The sequence below is a fragment of the Chanos chanos genome, chromosome 7, assembly GCF_902362185.1.
Source record: "Chanos chanos chromosome 7, fChaCha1.1, whole genome shotgun sequence".
Taxonomy (NCBI): domain Eukaryota; kingdom Metazoa; phylum Chordata; class Actinopteri; order Gonorynchiformes; family Chanidae; genus Chanos; species Chanos chanos.
In genome coordinates, this window is record NC_044501.1 from 13,907,985 (window position 1) to 13,933,232 (window position 25,248).

Consider the following 25,248-nt stretch of genomic DNA (forward strand, 5'->3'; position numbering starts at 1 on the left):
GTTTTGACAGGTGGTTTAGGATTGGTTTTATATTGTTTTTTAAACATGATTTCTCATTCACATTTTAAATTCTTTCTCCTTAGACTATAGGTGGTGTTTTGAAAGGACAAAGGATTAGTTCCATTCATTCATTTTTGTTGTAATCTTTCCGTCTTGGAGCCTTTTATAATTTAAATGTCCAGGATGTTTCTCAAGCGATATTAGATATGTTACAAATATTTTGTTCTTTTTTATTGTCCTCAAAGGTAAATTTAAGGGGTAAACTCTTTTTAGTACCTCTGAAGTCTTCAAAACCCCTAATGGGAATTTATGGAAAGCCTTTACTCAGACAGTAATGGAGTTTTATCATTTTGACTTGAACGGAACACAGCAGCATGTTTATCCTTTATTTGTCTGTTTTTTCTTTCTTTTCGTGTTTTAATAATATGTTTGTGTTTCCTTGATGACAAATACAGTCTGTTATGGCTACTGTAAAATGCAAATATTTCTGTCAATACACATCAGGTTACCATGACAACAAAAAGTATCCCTATCCGATATCTAGAGTGTTTACAAAATCAAGCTAATTTTTTAACAGGTGAGACACTAACCCCTTTAAAATCAGAATTATAGAATTATTTCAATACAACTGAGCAGTGGTAAGATATTAAATCCTCTGTACAGCGTAGAGTTTAGGGGAGGTGAGGTGTGAGCTGGGTCACCTGAGGTGAGCAAGCTTCGATGTTGCTTAGAGTCATTTAGATCTTTTGGCTGATGAACGTTAACTGTGAAACCCCCGATTGACTCATGCCAACTGAAATCATTAGAATTGCTCTCAGTCCTGTGGAATGTAATTCATTTTTTAACCTTACTTTTTCTTAACAAGTAAAACTATTGTGGAGAAATTCTACAGAAAAAGAATGTAAGTTGCAAATGAAAGGTACCACAGACGATGATCACCATACACATCACACATTAGCACGCACTTCATGTAAAGCATTAGCATTTATATTACGTTCAGTTACAAATTCATATGCCTAGACGTAATACATTTTTTCGTATATGTACTTGTACTTGTAATGTCACTCATGTTCTGTTCAAATTCATTCACATTTCATTCATCACTTTACTAATTCATTATCCCCTCAGTGAAGTGCTGTCATTTTGATTTCATCAAAATCATCATCATCTTCCTCATCATGAAGAGCGGTTGTAGTGGAGACATGAGAATTGTGTCACATGTTTGTGCCATCTCTTTTAACATATGTAAAACTAAAGCTTTAAAAGAATATGACGACCGGTGATATTTAAAACATCTTCTCTGTGTTTCTTAAAAACCCAAATCTATACAGTCTTTCAACTTTTTCTTAAAGCACATTCATTTACATAGATGTCATCTTCAACATTCTGATTCATTCATTACCATAACCATCCTAGTCAACTTGACTACCTCCCATTCACCTGTGATGTAAAAAGGGTGCATAGACACTCATAAATGTTGTGAGTGATTAAAAGTGTAATTAGCAGACAGTGTTAGTTTCAGTAACTTAAATGTGATCACCATCACATATTTCTTGGGATATTTGACTTTCCCCTCAACAAAAAAAAAAAATTCCGTTGCTGGGGGATTTTTATGACTCACCGAGTTTCTCTATAAAAGAGGCATCCTTCACTAGAGTCTCACCCCAGAAACTTTGGAGCCTGAGAGAGAAAGAAAACGAAAAGACAGCGGTACTTTATACATGAGCTGGGTGGAATATTGCAGAGGAATCAAGTTGAAACAGTCGTTCGATGCAACATTGTAAACTGTCTTAGTGGAAAAGAAATGATAAACAAGACAGTGGGACTCTTTAACCGAGTAGAGGAATACATCTAGACAGAACATATGCTGCCTTTGCACCCAGAGGAAGGAAGTGAGCCTAAGCAGGTAAATGTGTTCTAGCGCCTGTGTCACACAATGTGACCACATGGTACGAAGACTTGCTTCTGTGGTTTCTATCTAGGCACTGTAATTTAGGTCTGCTACAATATATGAGTAAAAACTGATTACTGTGTATGTTGTTCTTTGACATATTCCGTTTCGCATCGAGTACAAAAAAAAATCTGCTGTTAGCTTTGGTGAGGATTACCGCATGTTAATCTACCAAAAAAGGAAGAAGTTCTGATTTCATATTCAACATATTTGAGTTTCTGGGTAAATAAGCGAATCTAAATATACCATTAAATATGTGGACTAGTATGTATCACTGCCACTAAGGGTAACTCAGCAGACAAGTGTGGGAGAAACATCCTCTGTGTAGAATGGTGACTCACAATAACCAGCATTTAAAGGTCAATTTACTCCAGAAGCCTCTGAGGTTGAGTAGGTGCTGATTTTGGATTTGTCATCTGTGGGCAACTGAAGAGAGGGAGGATGAATGCTCTCTTGTGAAGAGCAGTAACCCGTTTCAAACTGCTTCCGTTTTCTTCTCTAGAACGTGGTTTGAAGAGGTTGTGTAGGACAATGCAAATTAAGAGAGATTCAAACATTTTCCTTCAGAAACTTTGCAAGTCAGTGAGAGTGCGCTGTAAAAATATTTGCTTTTACAGTTATTTGGTACTATTATTTATAATTAGATTATTGACATATATCTTCTCACATAAAAGATGAGTGTGGTATTAATGTTTTTCAGTGTTTTAACTATGAAGTGAGTGCAGTGTTCTTAGTAACGTGTATTCTTGAGAAATAGCAGGCTGACAATACTGAACATGCAATGAACAAAGAGCCACAATTTTTATTTAGATTCGAAAACATAGACCAGGAATTTCTAACTTTGATATTGCTTTGTCTCTCGAACAGGTCTTTGTTGGTAATGCATCCAGCACAGCATCCGCCACTTTTCCCAGGTTGGGTTTAATGCTAATCGTGATAGGGGTTGTTTTCTAATGAACACCTAAACTGTTAGCATTAACCCTGCCCTGGTGAACATTCTTCAGGAGATAAAGGTCCATCAACTCAATGCCATACCATGAAAGTCTGAGGAACCCAGTGAATCAAATTCTTAAGTCTAATAAGTCAAAATGCTACATCTATATCGGTTATGTGTCATCTCCAGTCTAGAAGAAACCAGCTTCCTGCCTGCTCATAACTATCAAAACTGATTAACATCTCCACTCATGATTAATAATCAGCCTCTGAATTTGCTAAACCAGACATAATAGCTTAGAGATGTAAAAGAACAGTAGTGTATGTACATACCCACACACACGCACTGAGTTGTGTTAATGCTGTCCATGACTGGGGTTAAGGAATTGTTCATCCCAGCTTGGTAGCATTCACACGTCCAGAATGCAACGATTTGCGCAAAAAGACTGTTGTGGAACCTCCATATGTGATAGTATCATTGTAGGGTTAGGATAGACACATTGTCAAAATTGCCACAACATCAGCTGAATAAGACTTAGTCAGGTAAGTAATTTGTCATTCCAGCCAGTATATGCAGCAGTCCTGTTAGCCATGTTCATTTCTGAGATAATCTTGTGTCTTGCATTTAACTTATTTTCAGCTTGTATCTCTTATCAGGTTCAAGACATTCTTGTCTGTGTCTTTACTATAATCACTGTGGATTTACCACAGATAATGTTTTGCAGCATTATTAAAGTAAAATAACAATATACTGAAAAACACATGTCCTTGCTTTTTTTTTTCATAGAATGACAGAACAAATGTAAGATAACTCCTTTCTTTATCGCTCTCTCTCTCTTTTTTTTTTTTATCAAGACTGACTCAAAAAGATGTATGTAGGTCAGATTAACCATCTTCCACCTTTCTAGCCAGTTGTACCTCTGTGTTTGTGAAGGAAATGAAACCGTAATGGGTGTAAAGTTTGGGCATAAGGCCAAAGAGTGGTTAGGCAATGAAGGGGAATTCTTACAAAGTCATAGTAGTCATATGAGAAGGTTTGACACATTAGTAATCTGACTATATGTTCTTTGTTTATAATCTTTATGTGTTTGTAGTTACGTATAGTTACGTATTTGAACTCCTCATTGATCCATTCACAGTTCTGAGTTTGCACAATCTAAATTCACTGGCACTGGGTACTGTGGGTAAGTCCAACAGCCCATCTTCATTATTAGTATCAAAAGTGCTGGAGTTACAAGTCAAAGAACCATTTTTAAGGAATGAGTATTAATAAGCTATAACTTGGGTTTTAACTTCATGATAATAAGTCATAACTTCACACAAGTACAAAAGTCCCCTGTTTGTAGAGATGCTGATGTCCCCAGCTCTTAAATATGTTGTATTCATAATTAACACACAGATTTCTATGAGCCAACATGATTTACTTATCAAAATGTTTGGTCTTGGTCATTTGATGTCAGCAAAGAGTTCTTCATAATAATCATCATAATTTAAAACTTGTCATTACAACACAAAAACAACATTCATTTGTGACATTGGTAACTCTCTCTGGGGTGACAAAGAAAACTGGTGATAATTGTGTTTCTGATTTTCTGTATTCAAAAAATTTTGATACAGTAATTGATCAGAACGGCTGGCATTTGTCAGTGAAAAATGTTTAACTGCAATAGTCGAAAGGAAATCAGTTGTAAACTTCATTCTGCATTGTTTGCATATCTAACCAAACCTGAAACACAGACTGGATACAGGCATATATCCTGTTTGCTGTTCTTGCCAAGAAGAAAGTACAGCTTTCACTCATTGCATTTGGACATCAATGATGCCTCTGTATACCTCTGGCGCACAGTTGAACCAAACACACATAAAAACTCTCACAGTGGGATTACCACTGTCTTTATGAGGGACTGCCAGAGTGAAGTTAGGAGGCAGTAGCCTTCTTTACTTTGACATCATTTCTCATTTTATGTTCAACAAAACACCAGTGGAGCTACTGTTTCCATTGCATTATCCGTGCTTTCCCGAATAATGTATTCGGATTCGGGTACATCCCTGTCGTGCGGTAAAATGTTCTGCTAGGCTTTATCATGAACAAAGAGTCCTCAAGGAAAACCTACCATATAAATATTAGAATAATACAGTGTTTTAATACTATTTATTAATTCAGTACAAACTGATGAAATCAAATAACTTATTTTATATATGTAGTTATACTACAGTGACGGAAGTGTTTACACTCACTGAGTACTTAACAAGATTTCTGCTCTCTCGTATAAACACATTCAAAAAGTTTAGGACCAATATGTTAACTATATGACAGCTTTGGGAAGGCTGAATTCCCCTCTAAGGACAAAGTTTCATTTGCATTTCCATCCTCCTTTCCCCTGGTCTCAGCTAATTTGTTATTATATTTCTTTGGTTCTAATGAGATCTGTAATGAACATGTATACCATCTGTACTGATTCCTCTAGCACTCATCACAAAGTGTAAAAGTGTGACTGTACGGAGCGCAACATTCCCTTTCCAAAGGTCTGCTATCTCGTATCACAAATCAGATGAAATTTGCAGTAAATCACAGTCATTACTCAGTCTTTAGTAACATTACTGATGGCACATACTAAAATAGCATGAGTAAGGAGAGATTTAGTGTAGACAGTGTACTCAAGGAAAGCTCATGTAATGACTCCTAAATGATTTTTAAGAGCAGAACAAAGAACATAACTTGCTTGAAATTAAATTGAGCCATTCAGTGGCAGTTCATACACAGAATACCTCAACACACACACTGGTTCGGAGGAAGGCGCAGCGGATCCTCGCTGACCCCAGTCATCCCAGCCACAGTCTTTTCTTGCTCCTGCCCACTGACAGATGGTACAGGAGCATCCGTACCTGTACCAGCAGGATCAGAGGCAGTTTTCTCCCCCAGACAATCAGGCAGCTGGACCACTGACATTCACACCTGCACTCACCCCATACACACATACTACACACTCCACAATGCTTGGACCCTTAAGACTGACTACAGACTACACTGCTTACATAAGCCACTTAATTTATTCAAGATTGCACTGTATACCTGCTCCATTACTTTTATTGTTTACACTATGACTGTTTACACTGTTTGCAAGTATTTTTTTCTGATATTATCTTATGTACTCTTTAATTCCATTATATTATCTATTCTACTTATTTTTAATATGCAAAGTTGAGTTGAGTCCAAGAATTTCATTACTGACAATGATGTCTGCATTGTTATCTAGTACCCGATAATAAACTTGAAACCTAAAGTTGAAAATCGGAACCATTTCACGTGGGTACTTTGCTCAACACGGAATCTTACAAAGGGTGCACTTAGATGGGCGGAAATCAAAGCGTGGCTTGCCACTGTATTTAAATTCTTCTTAATTTGTTCTTCGTCTTGCGGTTAACTGTTGCATAAATTGATTTTGAAGTGGACATATTTTACAAGGACAATGTCTTGTAGGACGGCGTGTCAGATGCTGCAGCGTCGTAAGTTCATATCAGCCTGCCGTAAGACAAATATGACACCAGGTAGCCAGAGGCTGCATATTAGCCTTGGTTTCTGACCTTGGGTAGATTTGTATAAAACGCATCAGTAAGAGAAAACTGAAAGTGGCCAGGTTAACCAAAGTGTTTCTTTTAAAATACTTCAGTCAGCATTATCAACACATTGTGCGACTCGAGCCTGCCCGTTAAAATTTCAGTCGTGACTACTGTGATTTAAGTTCACGTAATTGTTCTTACTTTATGCATGGAATCAACGTTTACTCAAGCTACGAAAATTAAAGTAGAATATTAAATAATGCAGACATTCTCTGTGTTTTTTAATTAGAAAAACGCTTGCTATTTAGCAATTTGGGTGACTTTTCAGAGAGAAACAGAACATGAATTAATACCATGTTATGATGGAGAGATGGTTCTGAGACCTACTAGCAATATGTGTTCGTACATAATAGTTAAGTGACTGATGCTTTTCAGGCCTGACGTCTACTGCGGCTGCTACTCGTCTCTCTGCTGCCGAGGTGCGCAGTCAGAGAAGCGCTCTTTTCTCCAAGGAGCAGGCACGCCAGCGGTCTCTGTATCCCCGCATAGAGAAGATAGAAGTGCAGATGGAGGGACCCGGTCTGCAGGGCACCCTCCTCGTCATGAATAAAGGAATGTCCACCCCACACAGCTGTGCACGGCGTGAGTTAAACCCATTACTGACGTCAGTATAGGCCTCATCTGTGCTCCGTTTATCACCCTCTAGCATTGTTCGTACATTATTGTTCATTGTAAACAAGCTGTTTGGTAATTTGACCTATTTATCTCTTTTATATTCTCATGTTTACTCGTGGCCTTTCAAGTATAGACAAGAGCAGAAAGCAGATGTAGTTTGTCTCATGTTTAATTAGGCTTTTTGATCACAATCAAATAGTTCTGGTACTGTTGTCTAATTGAAGGGGCTCAGCTGCTGTTGAGGTGCAGTGGCTGTTAACGACAATTTAATGAACTATTTGTGAATTTAAACGTTTAAATCTCTCTCTCTCCCTCCCTCCTTCAGACCTGACTGAGTGGCACGTAAACAGTGCGGCTCTCGCTCTTGTTGACGGGAAGCCATGGCATGTTCATCGTCCTCTCACCCACTCCTGCTCCATGACCCTCCTCACCTTTAAAGACAACGACCCTCAACTGGTCAATCAGGTCTGTTTATATGTGAGAGGGTGATAAAGCGACTGGCCTCATGTCTCTGTACAGTGTTATTGCAAGTTTAATAACTTTTGATGTATGGAGACTGTATGGAGAGGACATGAATTCAGGCCACGGTACTCTGTGTGAGTTAAACATAACTTGTGTGTTTGTGTGACACAGGCATACTGGAGATCATGTTCAGCACTCCTTGGCCAGGTTCTTGATGGTGCCTTTAAGGATGAGTTCAGTGTGGAGCTGCTTAAGATTCCAGAAGTGCCAGGTACATAACCATTTGTAACACAAGGTGAAAAGACCATTCTCTGAAACTATAGAAGACAGCTCAGTTGAATCTTTCAGGGATGCTCTAATACTAAGGTCATATAACTCTTAAGGATGATTCATACTTCTGCGTAGGCTCTATGCGGAGCCTACGTGAGTGGCCTATGCTGTTGTCAGTACTTATACTTGTGTGTTAGTGTGTCTGTGTCGTTCTGTAATTACACCACTGAAACAATGAGTTGTGTTTCTTTGTGCATTACAAACAGTGGCGAGAGTAATGTTGAATAAAAAGTCAGAATTCAGTCTTTGCACAGCAGTATCTGTAAAACAAGTTTTGCGTTAAAAAGGAGGACTAGTTTCTAAACTTTGGCGGACAAACAAACGGAGCTCTCAAAGTAACGTGCGCTCAGTTCGCCATTTTGCCAGAATTTTTTCAGTGGTGACTGAAACTGAGCGGATGATGTTGGAGTTGGAGCTAATAAATGTTCAACAACAGTTAATTTTACTGAAATTGCTGCAACCCGGAAAAGAGAGAAGAAGTCGGAGGAGATGGTGTGTAGAACCATTGAACCGGTTGAGGCAAAAGGAGGGTGATGCTACCAAGCGGACCAATCACAGTTGTTGCGGCCTGCGTTGCATTTCTGGGGGGGTGTGCGCGTCAGGCTACGGCGTAGGCTATGGCCTAGGATATGCAGCTACGCAGAGCCTACGGCGTAGATTCGACGCAGAAATATAAATTGGCCTTTAAACAACCTTAGGGCTAAATGCCCTCCTGCCAGACGTGAAATTCGGCACCACTACTCTCTGCTTAATGGGCCATGTCCTTTACTGGTTTTGCCAGTACCATTCAACTACACAGTACCTTTTACTGCTAAGGTTGTTTAATGGCACACATTGTTACGGTATCCCTCTGGCTGGGGCTCTGTTCTCATACCTGTATGTACACTGTTCTGTTCTTCATCTGTTCTTTATTTACACTGCTTATGGGTTATTACAGGAATGAGTAATACCTGTGTTACAGAGGTTCATGCTCCTCATTTTCTCCTTCTCTCTTTCTTTCTCTGTCCCCCCCCCCCCTTCCCTCTCTCTCTCTCTCTCTCTCTCTCTCTCTCCACCTGTCTGTCTTTTCTAGTTACATCAGGTGCGTTCTGTTGTGATCTGGTGCTGGACCCTCAGTTAGACTCTTGGAAACCTTCAGAGGTCAGTTTCCATCTGTTTGTCCTCGTTCTAATATGTGTGTCTGTGTGAGTGTGAGTGAGACTGAAATGAATGTAGAACACATGGATAATCCTGACCTTGTAACGTGCTGACTGGCACCTCTAACCTTCATTTTACTTAAGCAAAGTAGTTGCACATATCTCTGAGCTCCCCTTTACATGTGTGCGTGTGTTTGCCTTAACCTATTTGAGTAACTGTATTGTCATATTTGAATATGTGATAAGTTGCCTTATTCCTGCCCCTAGGAAAACCTGCGCTCTTTCACCCGTGAAGCCCACCAGCTTATCCACAAAGACCTGCCCTGGGAGCCACTGGAAGTATTGCCCTCTGTTGCCTTGGAGGTCTTTTCACACAGCAGGTATCCCATCTGATTATAGACTGCATAGCCCTAGCTTACCAGACCTTCTGTTTTTTTGTTCTGTCATAATCACCTGTAACCTTTTCTGCGACTATATAATTATGGTTACACTATATAAATACATATGTATAGTAACTATAGTTACTATACATATGGTCACTATATAAAGACACACTTTAATCTGTTAGGTCAAGTGTTATAACATATATAAACATGATTGGAATGATTGTTTTACTTTTTTTAGGGAACTGTTGATGTAGTTTAATGACAGTTTCAGTGATTTCAGTCAGAGATGAACAGTTTCACCATCATCGGTGCATTTTTCCTGCTGTCACATCCTATAACCAGCATTTCTCTTTCTGTCTGTACAGGTGTAAGCAGCAGGAGGTGGAGGAGTTGGCTGCCGAAAGCTCCAGTGGTACAGTTACACTATATAGGTGAGTTTTCACACACACACATGCTTAGTATACGTAAGATCATGTACTTTCATAAGTATAGCTATTTACCCCTTTGTTGGCCACAGTGTTCTCACACTTTGTCAGCATAAACAACCTGTCATAAACATTCGGTTCTGTAATCGCACCCATGTTACACCTCTCTTCAGCCGAAGCTTGTTTTTGTCACACATGGTAACCATGCATGTGTCCTGCCTTCAGGTGTGGAGAACACGTGTTGCTGAGTGGGGGCCCTCTAGTGGCCAGAACTGGTCTGTGCTACCAGTATGAGGTGGCAGCCATACACACAGTAGGAGAGGGCCAGTGGGGCCTTCATCGCAGAGCCCAGGGCCTGTCTTTACCCACCAATCTGACAGTATGTCCAGTAATAAATGTGTATTTCTTTTTAAAATTCTTTTTCAAATATTTTAAAATTTTAAAACTTTTTAAAATTGCCATTTGCCACCAAGTATGACAGAAGGACAGGCAGAAAGGGCAAGTCTCGTATTTTATCCGACGTCTTTTTTTTTTCAGGCTCATCACACAGTGTGGAGGAAGCTGAGAAGGAGAGCAGAGAAGCTGGTAAGATCCTCTGAATAACTGAGAAGTACATATAAAAACACTGGACCATCTCCCCGTTGTTACTACCTTTCTTGGAACTTTTTTATTCAAATTGTCCGACCTAGTCACCTTTCGAATTCGTTTATTTTACTGCTGTCCTGTTGTTTCCTCTGTCACCCAGGTGGAGCTCCCCACGTCTTCGACCAGTGAGACAGTGACCCCACCCATTACATCACAGGCTGAGGTGGAGCTTCCTCAGACAACACCTCCTTTGGCCCAGCAGTGACCTCTCCCATCTTCATGTATACATACATGCTCAGAAATTTGTATTATTCAATGAATAAATATTTAAAACTGAATTGAGCCTCTGATTCTTGAAACAGATCATATTGTTTGTGGCTGTGTGTTTGTACGAGAACAAAATGGTTCTTTTTGGTCCAGTGCAGTGATGCAACATGTCAAAAATTCAACACCCTGCATGACATGCTTTAAACTAGAGTAAGTGTGAGTGGTTATCCTAAACCATCCTTTTCCTCATGCTGCCTGAGTGGATTAAGTATTTGTGGTGGAAATGGTGTGGAAATGATCAGTGCCAATATGTAAACGCTTTACTGCTCTGTCTCATTTAAGTTAAAAGGCTTAGTAATACTTTGCTATCATCAACCATAAGCTTATACAATAGCATAGTTTAATGATGCACTTCAGATGTTTTAGAGGCCTTTACTAAGTTCTGACATCCCTGTGTCCTCTTTCTTGTAAGCAACTGTATTGCAAAGGAATTTCACCCTGTAGATCAGTAAAATATGGCTTGTAGCGAGTTATGTTTTTTTTTTTTTTTATTTTGGTACTCTGGACTAGCACGTGAGAGATTTTAGCAGGGTGGTTTCTGTGTCTGGACTTGGTCCCTCAGTTGTAGCCCAAGTATTTGAGAAAGTGAGAGGGAGGGTGTGTGTGAGTTTTTCTGTAGTGACTGGTCAGCAGTTTGCTTGAGCTTAAACAATGGCAGTGTTGTATGTGTTCGACTGTCAGCAGGGTCATGGCAGCTGGTGTGTCTGTCGCATGGAGACAGGTGCGAGAGGTGTGTGTATGAGTAAATGCAGTTGCAGCTGACCGTTTGAGCTATTCCTGTGCTATATTTATCCGCCACAATCAAAAAGAACATTAGGACAAAATATTTGGAAAAGTACCAAACGGTTGAGTTTAATCTTGGTTTTATGAGCTGCACGATTTCATTTGACGGAGACAATTGACGTCGAACGCTGTGCTCACCAGGGATTATTGCTGCTCTCGTTCCAGGGACGAACCTACGAAGCGAAGGACATTTAATTCTCGGTTTGCCTCAGGGGCAAAGAAGCGTAGTCCAGCTGTTGTCTCAGCTCAAATTCTACCCCACCCAGACACCCGTGGTCAGGGCGAGACTCCTCTCTCCAGCCCCCCGCCACCGCATCAAAACAACTGCGCTCTCTGCTTGTAGACTATTGGCCAGCTGAGATGTTTGATTCGGTGCCCATATGGACCACCCGAGCATTGTTATCGCGTTTCGCTGTACTGCCGCGGACTTAAGTGCGTGAGATAAAAGCGTGCCGTTTTCTTAGAAAATTCTGGAAGAAAACTAAGAATGAACAGAAGGTCCACATTACTCTCCATTATTCTCTACATTTTCTTACTTCCCACTTAATAAAAAAAATCGGTCTAAACCACGTTTCAAGAAATTTCGGGGCTTTGAGGGTGCCACACTGAGAATTTGAACTTTTTCGTGTCATATTCTAAAAAACAATTACACGAATTGTTCAGCTCGACTCCAGTGATGTTTCTGAAGTAGCCTACATTTCAGTGCCTATAAGGAGCTAAAGCCGCCCACTAATTACTGCAATTATCTCTTGAGACGTTACGCCCAATTTGGTTGGCAAATGGGTAGGTTTGTACCCTCACTATGTAATAGGCAATGAATATACACTGCTGCCATGTTTATATACATGTTGACATGTGCAGCATCACGGCATGATTTCCCTACAGATCCAGTCTTGAAGAACAATGTAGCCCGTGTGCTCTGATGCATAACATTGCTTTTAGGCGTTAACGCGTCTCTAAATGCTATCATCTCACCGGGCAGAGTGTATATCATGAAACACGAAACGTTAAGAAACACTATTACAATATGTCAAACGGAAAAAAAATCCAATAAGATTCGAAGAAAAACGCAAGATCCGTGTCGTGCAAATTACGGACACTGTGGAGCGCTCTTGGCACTCAGGCATCCCCCTCTCTTGCCCCCACCTCCCACCCCGTTCACCATCCCCACCTCCCACTCCGGCACAAGTGAAGTGGAGAGAGACTGAAGACAGAACGCTCTACCAAGGCATGAGGTCAAAGCGCTTCCTAACACCGGAGATGCAACGGTAAACTGACCAGAGCTGATACGGAGTATTTTGATACGACACGTTGGATTTCTTTTGTTTCATATCCGAGCCAAAAAAAGGCTACGCTTCAGATGGGAGAAACACTATTTTGAAAGAACTTTATATTTTGGGACTTTTTTTAAAAAAAAAAAATTGGAACTGCGCTCAGCTTCTGTTCTTCTGCATTGGTTTAAGAGTGATTTCTGGAAGTGGGACGTCTTGGACTTGGGGGAAAATGTTTCTGTTCTTCCTTTTGTTTTCAATGATATTGATACAAAGTGAGTACCTTGTTCCACCTGATCTTCTTATCGTCTTATCCACTGATTATCTCCTTGGAGAATGAGCTTAGACTACTCTTAGTAAGTGGTTGATGCGTCTGCGGTGTATTTGTGTGTCCCTTGGCAATCCAGTATACCGAATTTCAAAGTCGAAGTACACAGTAAAAGTGCATTATTCTGGTCCTCCCATTAATATGCTTCATCTTTTCTAACTGCATGTCTTTGGACCCGGTGGACGAAGAAAGACATTTTGGATTGCTAGGAAAAATGATTGGCTGCTTATATGAATTTTAGATTTCATTTCACTCAGTGATGTCTCAGAGAAGTAGCTGTCATCCAAACGGTAAAGATGATGGTAAGAGACAGGTCCTGAAATGCTCATTTTGCTATTTCGCTAATCCAGCATCAGCTGTCTTTGACTACTCAGCGCTGGACCGGCGGATCAGTTTGAAACTTTTGCCGTTTGAATAAAGCATGCAATAAAGAATGCCTAATAACGCGATATTGTTACGGAGGCCCAGTCAGGACTAGTACTCTTAAACGATGGGTGTCGGGGCCGGCGCTTCGTCATGTACACTGATGGAATTGAAACTGACAACGTCTGTCACATTGTGTGTTATGTGTTTTCCTCTTGGAAGACCTTAATTCAGCTGGAGTTCAGTAGTTGAAACAAAACCAGTCACAGTTTCAGTATTTTTAAATTATTTATTTTGATGTCTTTATGAGCTGCTTTGTTAAATATTCCAGAGTACATGTGTCATGCTTACTTATGTTTTCGGAGAAATGGAGGAGTTTGTTGCTTCTGTATACTAATCTGCGATCTTGTTTATGGATTTGACGATGAGCGTCTGATATAGATGAGCGTTTGCTCCGGTCGGGCTATTGTCACCTGTCAAACAGTCTCTCTGTAGGGTCAGGACTTTAGCCATTATTTTCTTGTGGATTGGTATAAATTTTTAAGGAGCCCCTCGCACTAACCACACAAAGGTATATAGTTTATTTATGAAAGTGAACGATCGGGTGTGATTTTTCCTGTTTCTTTGGCTTCTGCAGGGGTCTACACTTGCTACTGTACATTTGGGCTGGTTTGTGTCAGGGATTATACAGCTGACACATACTTGTGGGAAGTCCAGGACGGATCTACAGTATGTGGTGCATGTGACAGTTCTGGTCCGTGTGTGCTGGTCGGATGTGACAGGTGTGACATGCTTGTTTTGTGAGGGAGGGTGAAGGTTCTATCTGGATGTTACCGTTTTTTTGTTTTTTTTTTGACAATAGTTGTATGAAGGCTCTGTTGATAAGGGTATTTCAGTAATGTTTTGGTGATGGTTATGTGTTATGTGTGGTCATGGCACAGTTGTGTTAGTAAAGGTTGTTTGTGAATGTATATTGGCTGTGTGTGTATTAGTTGTGTGTAGGTGAGTGAGGTTTGTGTTGTTATGGTTGCGTGTGTGTGTGTGTGTCTGTCTATGCTTGTGAATGTATGTGTGCTGTGTGTGTATTAGTGATAGTTGTGCATACGTTAGTGACGGTCGGGTTGTTATGACTGCATGTGGGTGTGTGAACCGTGTTGTGGTCGTGGATGTGTTGGGTGTGTGAGGGATTCTGTGGTTGTAGGATGGACTCTCTCTTGCTACAGCCACCCAGCAAAGCCAGCTGTTCCCTCAGACCAGTACAGGGTTACACTCTCACAGAAGGGCTTTGTTTTCTCTCTTACTCTCTCTCTCTCTCTTTCTGTCTGTCTCACTCCCTCACACACTCACATCAACACAAATACCAGACTTATCAATACACATGCCCTGGCCATAAATCATATGCAGATCATTCTCCATTCTGTACCATTCTGTACTCTTATTTTTAACCTGTTTTCACACATATGCTTTTGCATAATGCTGGTGACATTCATTCATTCATTGTTAAAATCTGTCTATGTTTGTGAATGTACATTGGCTGTGTGTGTATCAGAGATCGTTGTGTCTACATGAGTGAGGGTTGTGTTGTTATGACTGCATGTGGGTGTGTGAACCGTGTTTTGGTCATGAATGTGTTGGGTGTGTGAGGGATTCTGTGGTTGTAGGATGGACTCTCTCTTGCTACAGCCACCCAGCAAAGCCAGCTGTTCCCTCAGACCAGTACAGGGTGACGGTCTCACAGAAGGGCTTTGTTTTCTCTCTTACTCTCTCTCTCTCTCTTTCTGTCTGTCTCACTCCCTCACACACTCACATCATCACAAATACCAGACTCATCAACACATATGCCCCGGCCATAAATCATATGTAAGATTCTTCTCCACTCCTCACATGCTCAGATTCCTATTTTTAACCCAGTTTCACACATATGTTTTCTCATAGCGCAAATAACTGTCATGGTTAATTTCTGTCTCTGTTTGTTCTAGATTTATTTGTGTGTGTTTTTTTTAATAGTTTTTCAGAGAAGGATAGAACCTGTCATTCAACCAGTACCATTTTAGATGAACATTGAAAGAGTACAAGGCTTTCTCTTGTGTCTTGCTGGCTTTCATTCTTTATTCAGTCTTAATATTGTGAGTGTGTATGTGCAGTGGCCTTGCTCTGAATTGGTGAGCGGGCATCTTTGAGTCCTTAGTCAGCTTTTTTAGCGTCTTGATTTGACGTGTGTGTGTGTGTGTGTGTGTGTGTGTGTGTGTCGAGGAGCAGTGCTGTACAGTCAGGGACGTGGCATGGTGAGAAGGAAGTGTTGGCAGTGTCAGGGTTGTCACCTCGTGTTTCTTATCTGAGTGTGTCGGCTTCCCCGTGCACGGCGGGATAAAGTGGACACTATGTGTCTGAGCAGGGAGCCGAGTCCTCCCTGACACAACCGTGCTCTTTCCTCTCAGTTTCTCCTCTTCTCTTTTTCACTCTCTCTTTCCATTTCTTCATTTCTCCACTACATTCCTTCTCTCAGTCTCTGTCTATCTGTTTTGCTACGTTCTCTCTCTCTCTCTCTCTCTCTCTCTCTCTCTCTCTCTCTCTCTCTTTTCTCTTCAGTCCTTGTCCCTTATAACAATGCCCCTCAGAAACCACAACTCCTCATAGGGTGTTTGCAAAGTCACACTTTGTCATTAACTGTTATATGTGCAAAACTATGACTGATTCCAGATCAGCAGTGAGGGGTATAATGTGTTTCACTCCCTTGGCATACAGCTGCAGCGATAACACTGCTTAAATCCAGGCTCGGGAACAGCTGCCAAAGAGGGATACAAAGGCTGATAAGATCAGCGCTACTCGTTTTTACCCTTCTAATTTTGGACTGCGTTTTCGCTTGAAAGCAGTTATATGCATCTCTTAATCACCTGGTGACATAACTGAAACCAAGGCTTCTAATTTTGAGAACCTGGGTTGAAAGCGTACTTCTCAAATTTATTGAACCATCTACGTACTTTGGTAGACATTTGATGTCCACAGAACATTCTAAGCACTTGAACTTAACTCGCACTTTCTCTTTCTCAGTGACTGATAAGTTACTGTAGAAGCATTTGGCCCTAAGGTAATAAATATGAAGTCAACATTTTGGGAAGGCTCTCCGTTGGCCGGGCGGGCAAAGCATCTTTAAATATCATTTGTCAAAGTTCATGTGGGACTCCATTTCGATTCGGGTTGTGCTCCTGGTTTGATGGTTGACTTCCGTGGCCTTCAACCCCACTGTGCTACAGTATGAATGGCCATTGTTCTGCTTGCTCACCACTACCCATCATCCAGTCTAAGTAACCCAAAGGAAGTGCTGTTTGTGTCCAAACGGGAAGCGGGGCTCTGAACATGGTAAATGTGCGGTTGATGATGTTTTAATTTGCCCATGTTGTGCAAAGGGGGGTGGGGGTGGGGGGGGGTGGGTCCTCAAGATCATAACGTGATGTTCTCCCAAACCTAGAAAGCTTGGAACACCATGGAGCTTTTTATCTTTTTTTTTTTTTTTTCCAGTCAAAGCACATGCCTAAATATGCCCTGAGTTGATTGTTGTTGCGTTAGGGAATATGCTCAAGTCTATTAGTGAAATATGCGAGCCGGTGAATCCTATTATGAAACTTTGACGTCTCATGCCTGATGGGCGTAGCCCCAGGGCCTGCAGCCGACAACAGGATGACAAACAGTGATTGTAATCTTTGACCAATCACCAGTGAAGAAAGGCTACACCTGCTTCCTGTTCCCGTCGGGAGTCTGAATTTCAGCTTGAGTCACTGAGCCACGGAATTTTCTCCCACTAAGGCGACAGGAAACAGGGGCTGATGGGATAGGCTTTGTGTTTATTTATGGAGGGTTTAAATGTTATAACTGTCGGGAATATGATGTTCATTGTTGAAGAGGTGATGTGGATATACTCTGTGACAAACAGTACCCCTTTTTGTAAATGTAGTCCTAAAATGTCAAGGTCGGGCACCACCGACCAAAGTCAAGCAAACACCATACGTTTTCAATGGTTGTGGATCCTGTGCATTGTTTGCAACGGAAACTATCTTTTCTGAATTGGCTGAAAATAATGTTGTGCAACAAAAACCATTTTAGTAATCTAATCATTCTAGTTACCATGTTATATTCAGATCATCATTCATGGGATTATTTCATTTTTTGTCAAACTAAAGATTTTGGTATTTTTGGGTAAACCTGAACTCTTCCAACTTTGTTTATACAAGAGTCCAGGTTAACTTGTTATCAAATATCATAATTACTGAAGGAGAAGTTCTAAGATTCTTAAGGAAGTGAATATTGTGGCCAGAGTCAAAGCCTCTGTGAGACTGAAAATTCCTAGAGCTGCAGGAAATTCCGTTAGCGTTCCATAGGTTTCCACAGCTTTCATTACTTTCATATGGAAACTTCCATAGCGTTCCATAGCTTTCTGTAGGAATCATTCTTCCCACTTTTATTCTGCCCCAGAAAATCGTGACAGTGTTTTCTCTCTGCTCTAGGCCTTCCCGTAACCCCTGTTAGCGTGTCCACCAGGGAACCAAAAGTGTCTGTTCGTGAGTATTCAGGTGAGTGAGAGTAACAGAGTAGAATTTGTTTCTGTCTGTGAGTATTCAGGTGAGTGAGACTAACACAGTGGAGATATTGTCTTTGTGAATATTCAGGTGAGTAAGACTAACACAGTGGAGTTTGCGTCTGTGAGTATTCAGGTGAGTGAGACTAACACAGTGGAGTTTGTGTCTGGTTGTGAGTATTCAGGTGAGTGAAACTAACAGAGCGGAAATTGTGTCTGTCTGTGAGTATTCAGGTGAGTGAGACTAACACAGCGGAGTTTGTGTCTGTAATGACATTGCACCCAAAAGTAGAAGTAGTTGATATAAACAAACTAAAGTGGAGGGTAATGAAATGGGCCTTGCTTATTTACGACATGGCAATGTGGAGCTGTGGCGCAAGTTTTATAAAAATAACGAGACAGCATCAGAGACAGGGGAGGCTTGCCGCTTTATTTCGTGCAGCTGTACCCCCGATATCACTGTCCAATGACCTACAACGGCTCATCAATGGCTCCCTCCGCTACCAAACTAGCATGTTTCCTGTATGTATGATGTACACCTGAACTTTATGTGGCGTCTAAAGTCACAAACGTAAAAAGAAAACGCCTGAAATCCGATCAGAGCAGATCTAAACGGATTTGCAAAAATTCGATTTGAATCGGTCTTCAAACCACGTACGAATGTGGTTTCAAACGGATTTGTAAAAATCGGATGTTATGTGATTTTTTGCTGTTCAGACTTGCTACATATGATCGGATTCCAATTGGATATGCGCATAAATCGGATTTGCACTGACAGTGTGAACATAGCCTAACAGAGTGGAGTTTGTGTCTGATTGTGAGTATTCAGGTGAGTGAGGCTAACACAGCAAAGTTTTGCCATATATGGTGATTCTCTGCTGTGTTTGATGCTAAGGAACAAGAATGGAGGCATGGAGGCTGGATTGCATGCCCTGCACTTTTTTGTTTCAAACAAAACCATCAAACAACACGTGCAGCTAACTGGCCTGTGCTTACAGCTACATGTTAGAGCCTAGCAGGGCTTGGATTTGTCCTCCCCCCCCCAAAATCGTTCTGTTCCTAACAGAATCCACCTTGTTTTCAGTTTCTGTTCTTGTTTTCTAAAGTCTCAAAATATCATTGCTCTCTAGAATGTGCAGTTTTAAGATCCAATGATGATTTTTGTTACTTTTTGCAATTGTTTAACTATGCCCCCCCCCCAAATTCTACAAATAAGGCTAAATATCTAGCCAAAAAAGAGGAGTGGACAAACAATGACTCCACTAACAATAGGAGTATCTCAGACTGAGGAGCCGACGGTAGCAGTTTACCCCCCCCCGACCAGTTATGTGAAAGAGCTGGCACTCAATTCGAAACTACAAAATGGGATGTTGGTTTCTTAATGCTTACCCTCCTATTCCTCTCTGTGGAAATTCTCAACATTTAGATTTTTTTTTTTCCCCCTCACTGTTTATGTAAGTGTGTAGCTCTTTTCTCTGTCCCAACCCTTCTTTTCCTGTGTTGCAGATGCGATGCTTTCGTGTGAGTTTAAGACAGAGCAGGAGCCAGAGCCGCGGATAGAGTGGAAGAAAATAGGAAAAGACGTGTCGTTCGTCTACTATGAGGGACATTTTCGAGGTGACTTTGGCAACGAGCAGTTTTTCACAACTATAGCAAAAATGGTACAAAATCCAAAAAAACAAACAAAACAAAAAACCCTGCACTTAAAGTAGCTACTCCTTGAATAACTTCTGTCCTTCCATGCAAATCATCCAAGATATGTTCAAATTTTCTCTATCCCTGAAGAGCGCAGTTTTCCCTAAGCAAATTAGAATGTTTACTTTTTTCGCGTAATTGCCTGGTTTAGCTCTGTAGGCTTTTGGTTGCGTTTGAATGTTTTTTTTTTTTTTCTTTTTTAATCCTATCACTGGGCTAAAGAAAGTTTTACATTTACTTCTGGGACGCAGACTTTTAATCCTGGTTTGAGCTTTAGGCTAGTGAAAGTGTAAGCTTTGTGACTGAGGTAACTAAGGCAAACGTGAAAAGCCTGTATAACTATATTTCAGTTCCACTGCATCAGTCCGTGCTGACATCCCCGTGTCCCCTTCTGCTCCAGGTGAGTTTGCAAAACGCGCGGAGATTGAGGGGGCTACCGTGACCTTGAGCAGGGTGAGTCAGAAGGACGCAGGAGTGTATCGGTGTGAGGTCAGCGCCCCTAAAGACTCAGTCACCCTGGGAGAAATAAACGTCACCCTTACTGTTCTGGGTATGACTTTGTCTCTGACTGTGTGTGTGTGTGTGTGTGTGTGTGTGAGAGAGAGAGAGTGTGTGAGCGTGTGACAATGTGTGCGTTTGAGTGTGTGCGAGGATGTGTGAGAGAGTGTGTGTGAAAATCTATGTATCTGTGTTTATTTTTCCTGTTAATCTTCACCCCTAATTTGATAACATCTCTGAGCCGAGGGGTATTCTACGAAGCTTGATTTCTCACTTTTGCTGTCAAAACTTAACACAATCTTCCTTTGATGTTCTTCAGTTGTGTCAGTTGACGTTTGGCGCATGCTACCGGGCTAACTGACATGTCGTAATTCATGGAATACTCCTTGGCATCTATGCCTTTCCCTTTGTTGTTCTTATTATCATTTAACTTTATTTATTTGCTTCTTTAATTAATTAATTTTTTTTTTTATTACCTTGCTTCCCACCCCAGTTCCACCCCAGACCCCGTCCTGTGTGATCCCCAGTTCGGCTGTAACAGGCTCGGCGGTGGAATTAAGCTGTAGAGACCTGCACGGTATCCCGGCTGCCACCTACACCTGGTTCAAAGACAGGAAAGCATTGAGTGTACGACCGCAGGCCAACAGCACTTACACCATCAACCCCCACACCGGCGTCCTGGTGAGAGAACCGCCACGTCACACAGCTCATACAATATATTCTTACCTCTACCGACTCTTTCAGGAGAAATCTCTGGAAATATATTCATCTAACCGCGTATGATGTACATTCATGACCTAACGTGATGGGATGTATGTTATAGTAAATGTGTTGATGTGATATGGTATGGCAGTATTTATTATGAAAGTATAGTGCTGGTGTGTACACCATCACTACACATAGATTGCGTTTGTGCAGAGGCACAAAGTGATGAACTAATCCTGACAGTCACCACAGGACAGACATGTGCCAAATAAATCTTGGTATGTACTACCAAATGAGTAGTGACACTTAGATCAGTCATTCACACTTAGTGTACACACACACACACACACACACTCACCCACACCGAAGTGCTGTCTGAAATGTCGTCTTCTTTTTAACAGACGTTTAAAACGGTCACCAGAAATGACACGGGTCGGTACCACTGTGAGGCAAAAAACGGAGTAGGCTCTCCCAAGAGCTGTGCGGGCAATCATATGAAGATTGGTGAGTTAGTGTGTCTCTGTGTGTGTGTGTGTGTGTGTGTGTGTGTGTATAAGTAATGATGATTTGAATAAAATGAATTGAAAATTCATTTTAATCTCCACATCAAAATGCTGCTGGTTTTATGAAGAAGAGATTTTGGATTGTCTGTGTTGATTCTGAGTTTTTCAGACTCATTGCTGCCATGCCGACGTGATTGTGTGTAATGTGGGCCTCCACCCATTTCCACTTTATTCTCTCTCTTAAGGAAGTTTGACCTCTGTCTCTCTCTCTCTCTCTTTCTGTCTCTCCCTCTGTCTCTCTCTTTCTCTCTCTCTCTCTCTCTTTTCTCCTGCAGATGATTTAAATGTCCAAGGCATAATCGTTGCTACATTAGTGGTCTGTTTGATCGTGTCGATATGTATCGTAGGAGTGTGCTGTGCCCACCGACACGGTTACTTTAGCAGTGAGTACTTCTGTCTCTGTATGTCAGTTAATGACTTTTTCTTTATGGAATGTGTGAGTTGATTTGTACCATGTGTTGATTTTGATGCTTATTTTATACACGACGGATGTTTTGGACTCAATTTCCCTTTTCCCTTTTCCCTCTCTTTGGTCTTCCCTGCTGTCCTTTTTGTACGTCCATCCCCTTATCTCCATGTCCAGGACACAGAGGAAGGTAAAGGGCCACTTTACTTTTTGCACTGACTTCTTGTGTTTTTACTGTCTTCCGTTTACTGTCATGTTAAACCATTGTAGTCACTAACTGATTGAATGCCAGTGTGTGTTTGTGTGCTTGTGTGTTAAGGGAAAGGAACTAAATGTGGCCTTAGAGGAGTCTTTAAATAGATTTCAGATATGGTTCTCTAGATTTAATAATCTTTGAAAATAAAACAAGCTGGATCAGCTTTTCTAATTAAAGTTTTTGCCAGTCGTTTAGATGCGTTTCCCAAAACTCGATAACCTTATTCTCTGAACTCTAAAGTGCCTTTCCCAAATCGGTGAAAGTGTTTCTCACAATATCATACCAGTGCTGTAAAAGAACTTAAAATGCTCAAAATCTTAACCACATGTGACCAAACAACAAAGCTGATCAGTCACTACACCACTGTCACTGAATGGCCAGCACACTCTTCAGTCATCACTCTATACACAGTTAGACAAAAAATGCTAAGAATTTGTATCCAAACTGGATGGCCTGTGGATAGAATGTTGCTGTCATTACAAAAGATTGTGCTGCACATACACACACACACACACACACACACACACACACACACACACACACACACACACACACAAAACAAACAAACAAATACCATTTTATTACAGTATGCATACATCCCAAAATTCCACACAAAATCTGAACAAAGGCAAACCTGATTACATTACTGAAAAACAGAAGATGTGTGTTGCTGCCTGTTGACAAACACAGCGTTGTCGTAATCGCAGTCATGTAAAAAAGCACTTACAAAAAAAGGCACTCCTCAACTACCCCCCCCTCCCCCCGGCATATCACCGTGTATCTGGACTCCCCTTTCCCTTATAAGGACAGGTTTTTGCCCCCGTCAGACAGAGTTTCTTGATCTGTTCTCGGCAACATGATACACAGAGGCCCGTTATACTTTATATGCCTTTTGTGAAATTCATCTTAAAGGAACAATTTGCACTCGTGCTGGCATGTCATAGTCAACGAGAGCTATGTCCATGTAGTGACCGCCTGGGGTATTTTTGACTGTGTTGACTGCGTTTAGCGTTTTGTAACACGTGCCTTAGCGTTTAGCGTTTTGTGCAAACGCGGTGAGAAATGATGCAGTGCTGCGGCTAACCCTGTTTGTTCTGTGGCACTTCTGAAGCACTGTTTGGGAGTGAGGGTAACAGATTTGCGTCTAAACGAATGAGAAAACCTACAATAGATTTTTAAAGCCGTCTTTGTGTTGTCATTCACTGATAGATGTACCGTCTCCAAATGTCTGATCTCAGTGAAGTCCTGTCTTGTGTGGTGGTTACTAATTTTACTATTTGTTTGGATTGCGAAAGGCTTATACCCCCGGAGCATGTCTGAAATATTTTGAACTAACTGGACATTACATCTTAACAGTGACTGGTGAATAACAGTCGAGAACATTGAATTGTTTGGTTTTGGTTCTGACAGATTCCCCGTTGCATCTGGGCGTGACTGGTCCGTAGAGGCATGCATTTGAATAGGGATTTACTGATACCATCAACTCGCAACCCTGATTTGTAATTGGCTAAATCTGCCATGTATGTGGGGCGGCGGAACCCTCAGAACGAAAAGCCGTGCATGCCGTGTGTGTGTGTGTGTGTGTTGTCGCCATGTGACTGTTTACCAAATATGAATTCTTTATTTATGATCTGTATGGTCTATGCAGTTCGTTCTGGATTTCACAGTGTCATGGTGCAGCTCACATCAGCAGCCAGAATCTGAACAGAACAGAGGACATGTGAGTCAGACCGCCACCTAGTGACAGATAAAGAAAACCTGCATGAAGAGACCATTTGTTTTTGGTTGTAAATTTACTGTAGAAAGGGTTAGGGCTGCCCTAAAAGTCATAAAACAACTGATTGTTCTGTAAGCACTTCTGACTTAAAGCTGGTCAAAAGCAGTCTTGTTCCCTGTCTTTGAGGACAGTCGTACAGTAAGAAACTGTATGAGATGAACAGTGGCTTGGAGACTAGCGGGGTGTTTTGGAAATGTATGTTTGCACTTCAAAAATATGTAGAGACAAAGGGAGAGGCTAAGAAAAACAGACAGACCAGGAGAAACAGTGTTATTTAGCAGTCCAGGAAGGACTTTGTCATGTTTTAGGGAGAGATATGAGAGCGTGTGTGTGTGTGTGAATGAATGTTAATGAGAGACTGTATTTCCAGCAGCGGTGGTACTTTCCCATTCTACTGTTACAAATACACTGTATGTGTCTGTTTCTCACAGTGCCAATACTGGCTACAGCCCTCCACCACAAGAGGTGAGTGTCTCTCTTGCTTTTAGTGTACGTTGTTCCATTTACCATACTGCTGAGCTGTTTGAGGGGAAAACGAGACATAACCGGAAAGTTCACTGTGTCCCCCTGCCTCTCTTTCTCTCTCTCAAAAAACACCCTTTGGTTTTCTTTAATTTTGCCTTTGTCTCTTTCTCAGCCTCAGGACTTCAGACACACCCAGTCCTTCATGCTGTGAGGAACTGTCCCCCAGAAAATATCTTCAGCGTATTTGGTGGATTAGCTGGGATTCGCTGTATTCACTGAAACCAAATGGCGATATGCTGTAATGTGGGCTACCACTGTGCATGGACAGCGAAAAGACAAAACAGCTTCTGGGAATTTTTTTGTTTTGTTTTGTTTTAATTGCTGTGCAGTGCTGTTCAGAGATCCTGCTGATGATTGTTTCTTATTTAAGATTAGTTAGGTAATAATACACCGCCCCCCTAGAGGTTAAACCTTGAAATAACATTGGTTTTTAGCTCCCTCTGGTGGTCAATTGCTCACACTGGACTTCAGGTCACTGCCATTCACTTATGCCCCCTAGTGGTACGTCTCAAGCAGACAAGGTGAACGGCCTAGCCGCTTATGATGAGATTGAAGGTCGCTTACAAACCCTATTACATATTCATTACCTGTATGTCTCTGTGCCTTATTAAGAGTGTAATGGTAATATTAATCGGGTGATATTTGTATAAACAGAAATTTTTAAGTTTTGAAACTGTGCCTTTTTTTCTAATGTGGATTTTATTTTAGTTTTGTTGCAAAGTGAGCGTATGGAT

The 25,248-nt window shown here is 41.2% G+C and overlaps 2 protein-coding genes across 2 annotated transcripts; both read left to right on the forward strand.

Annotated features, from left to right (window-relative positions):
* The first annotated feature begins 6,247 nt into the window (after positions 1-6,247).
* On the forward strand, positions 6,248-10,779 carry mrpl39 (mitochondrial ribosomal protein L39). Its single transcript, XM_030780571.1, has 10 exons — positions 6,248-6,391; positions 6,881-7,087; positions 7,446-7,585; positions 7,754-7,853; positions 8,985-9,052; positions 9,316-9,428; positions 9,800-9,865; positions 10,085-10,238; positions 10,397-10,444; positions 10,605-10,779. Exons 1-10 carry the CDS (start codon positions 6,355-6,357, stop codon positions 10,707-10,709), a joined length of 1,038 nt encoding a protein of 345 aa, XP_030636431.1. The 5' UTR covers positions 6,248-6,354; the 3' UTR covers positions 10,710-10,779.
* A 2,213-nt stretch (positions 10,780-12,992) lies between these two features.
* jam2a (junctional adhesion molecule 2a) lies at positions 12,993-25,239 on the forward strand. The gene is made up of 10 exons (XM_030780622.1): positions 12,993-13,100; positions 18,019-18,084; positions 19,596-19,706; positions 20,185-20,334; positions 20,776-20,963; positions 21,389-21,491; positions 21,826-21,933; positions 22,134-22,146; positions 24,421-24,454; positions 24,627-25,239. The coding sequence occupies exons 1-10, from the start codon at positions 13,058-13,060 to the stop codon at positions 24,663-24,665; spliced, it is 855 nt and encodes a 284-aa protein (XP_030636482.1). The 5' UTR covers positions 12,993-13,057; the 3' UTR covers positions 24,666-25,239.
* The last annotated feature ends 9 nt before the right edge of the window (positions 25,240-25,248 follow it).

Excerpts from the sequence above, each read along its gene's own strand:
- jam2a (XM_030780622.1), top strand. The coding sequence starts at position 13,058 with ATGTTTCTGTTCTTCCTTTTGTTTTCAATGATATTGATACAAA. Across the intron at positions 13,101-18,018 it reads TTCAATGATATTGATACAAA|GCCTTCCCGTAACCCCTGTT; the intron begins GTGAGTACCTTG and ends TCTCTGCTCTAG. Across the intron at positions 20,964-21,388 it reads ACCCCCACACCGGCGTCCTG|ACGTTTAAAACGGTCACCAG; the intron begins GTGAGAGAACCG and ends TCTTTTTAACAG.
- mrpl39 (XM_030780571.1), top strand. The coding sequence starts at position 6,355 with ATGTCTTGTAGGACGGCGTGTCAGATGCTGCAGCGTC. Across the intron at positions 7,586-7,753 it reads ACCCTCAACTGGTCAATCAG|GCATACTGGAGATCATGTTC; the intron begins GTCTGTTTATAT and ends TGTGTGACACAG. Across the intron at positions 10,239-10,396 it reads CTTTACCCACCAATCTGACA|GCTCATCACACAGTGTGGAG; the intron begins GTATGTCCAGTA and ends TTTTTTTTTCAG.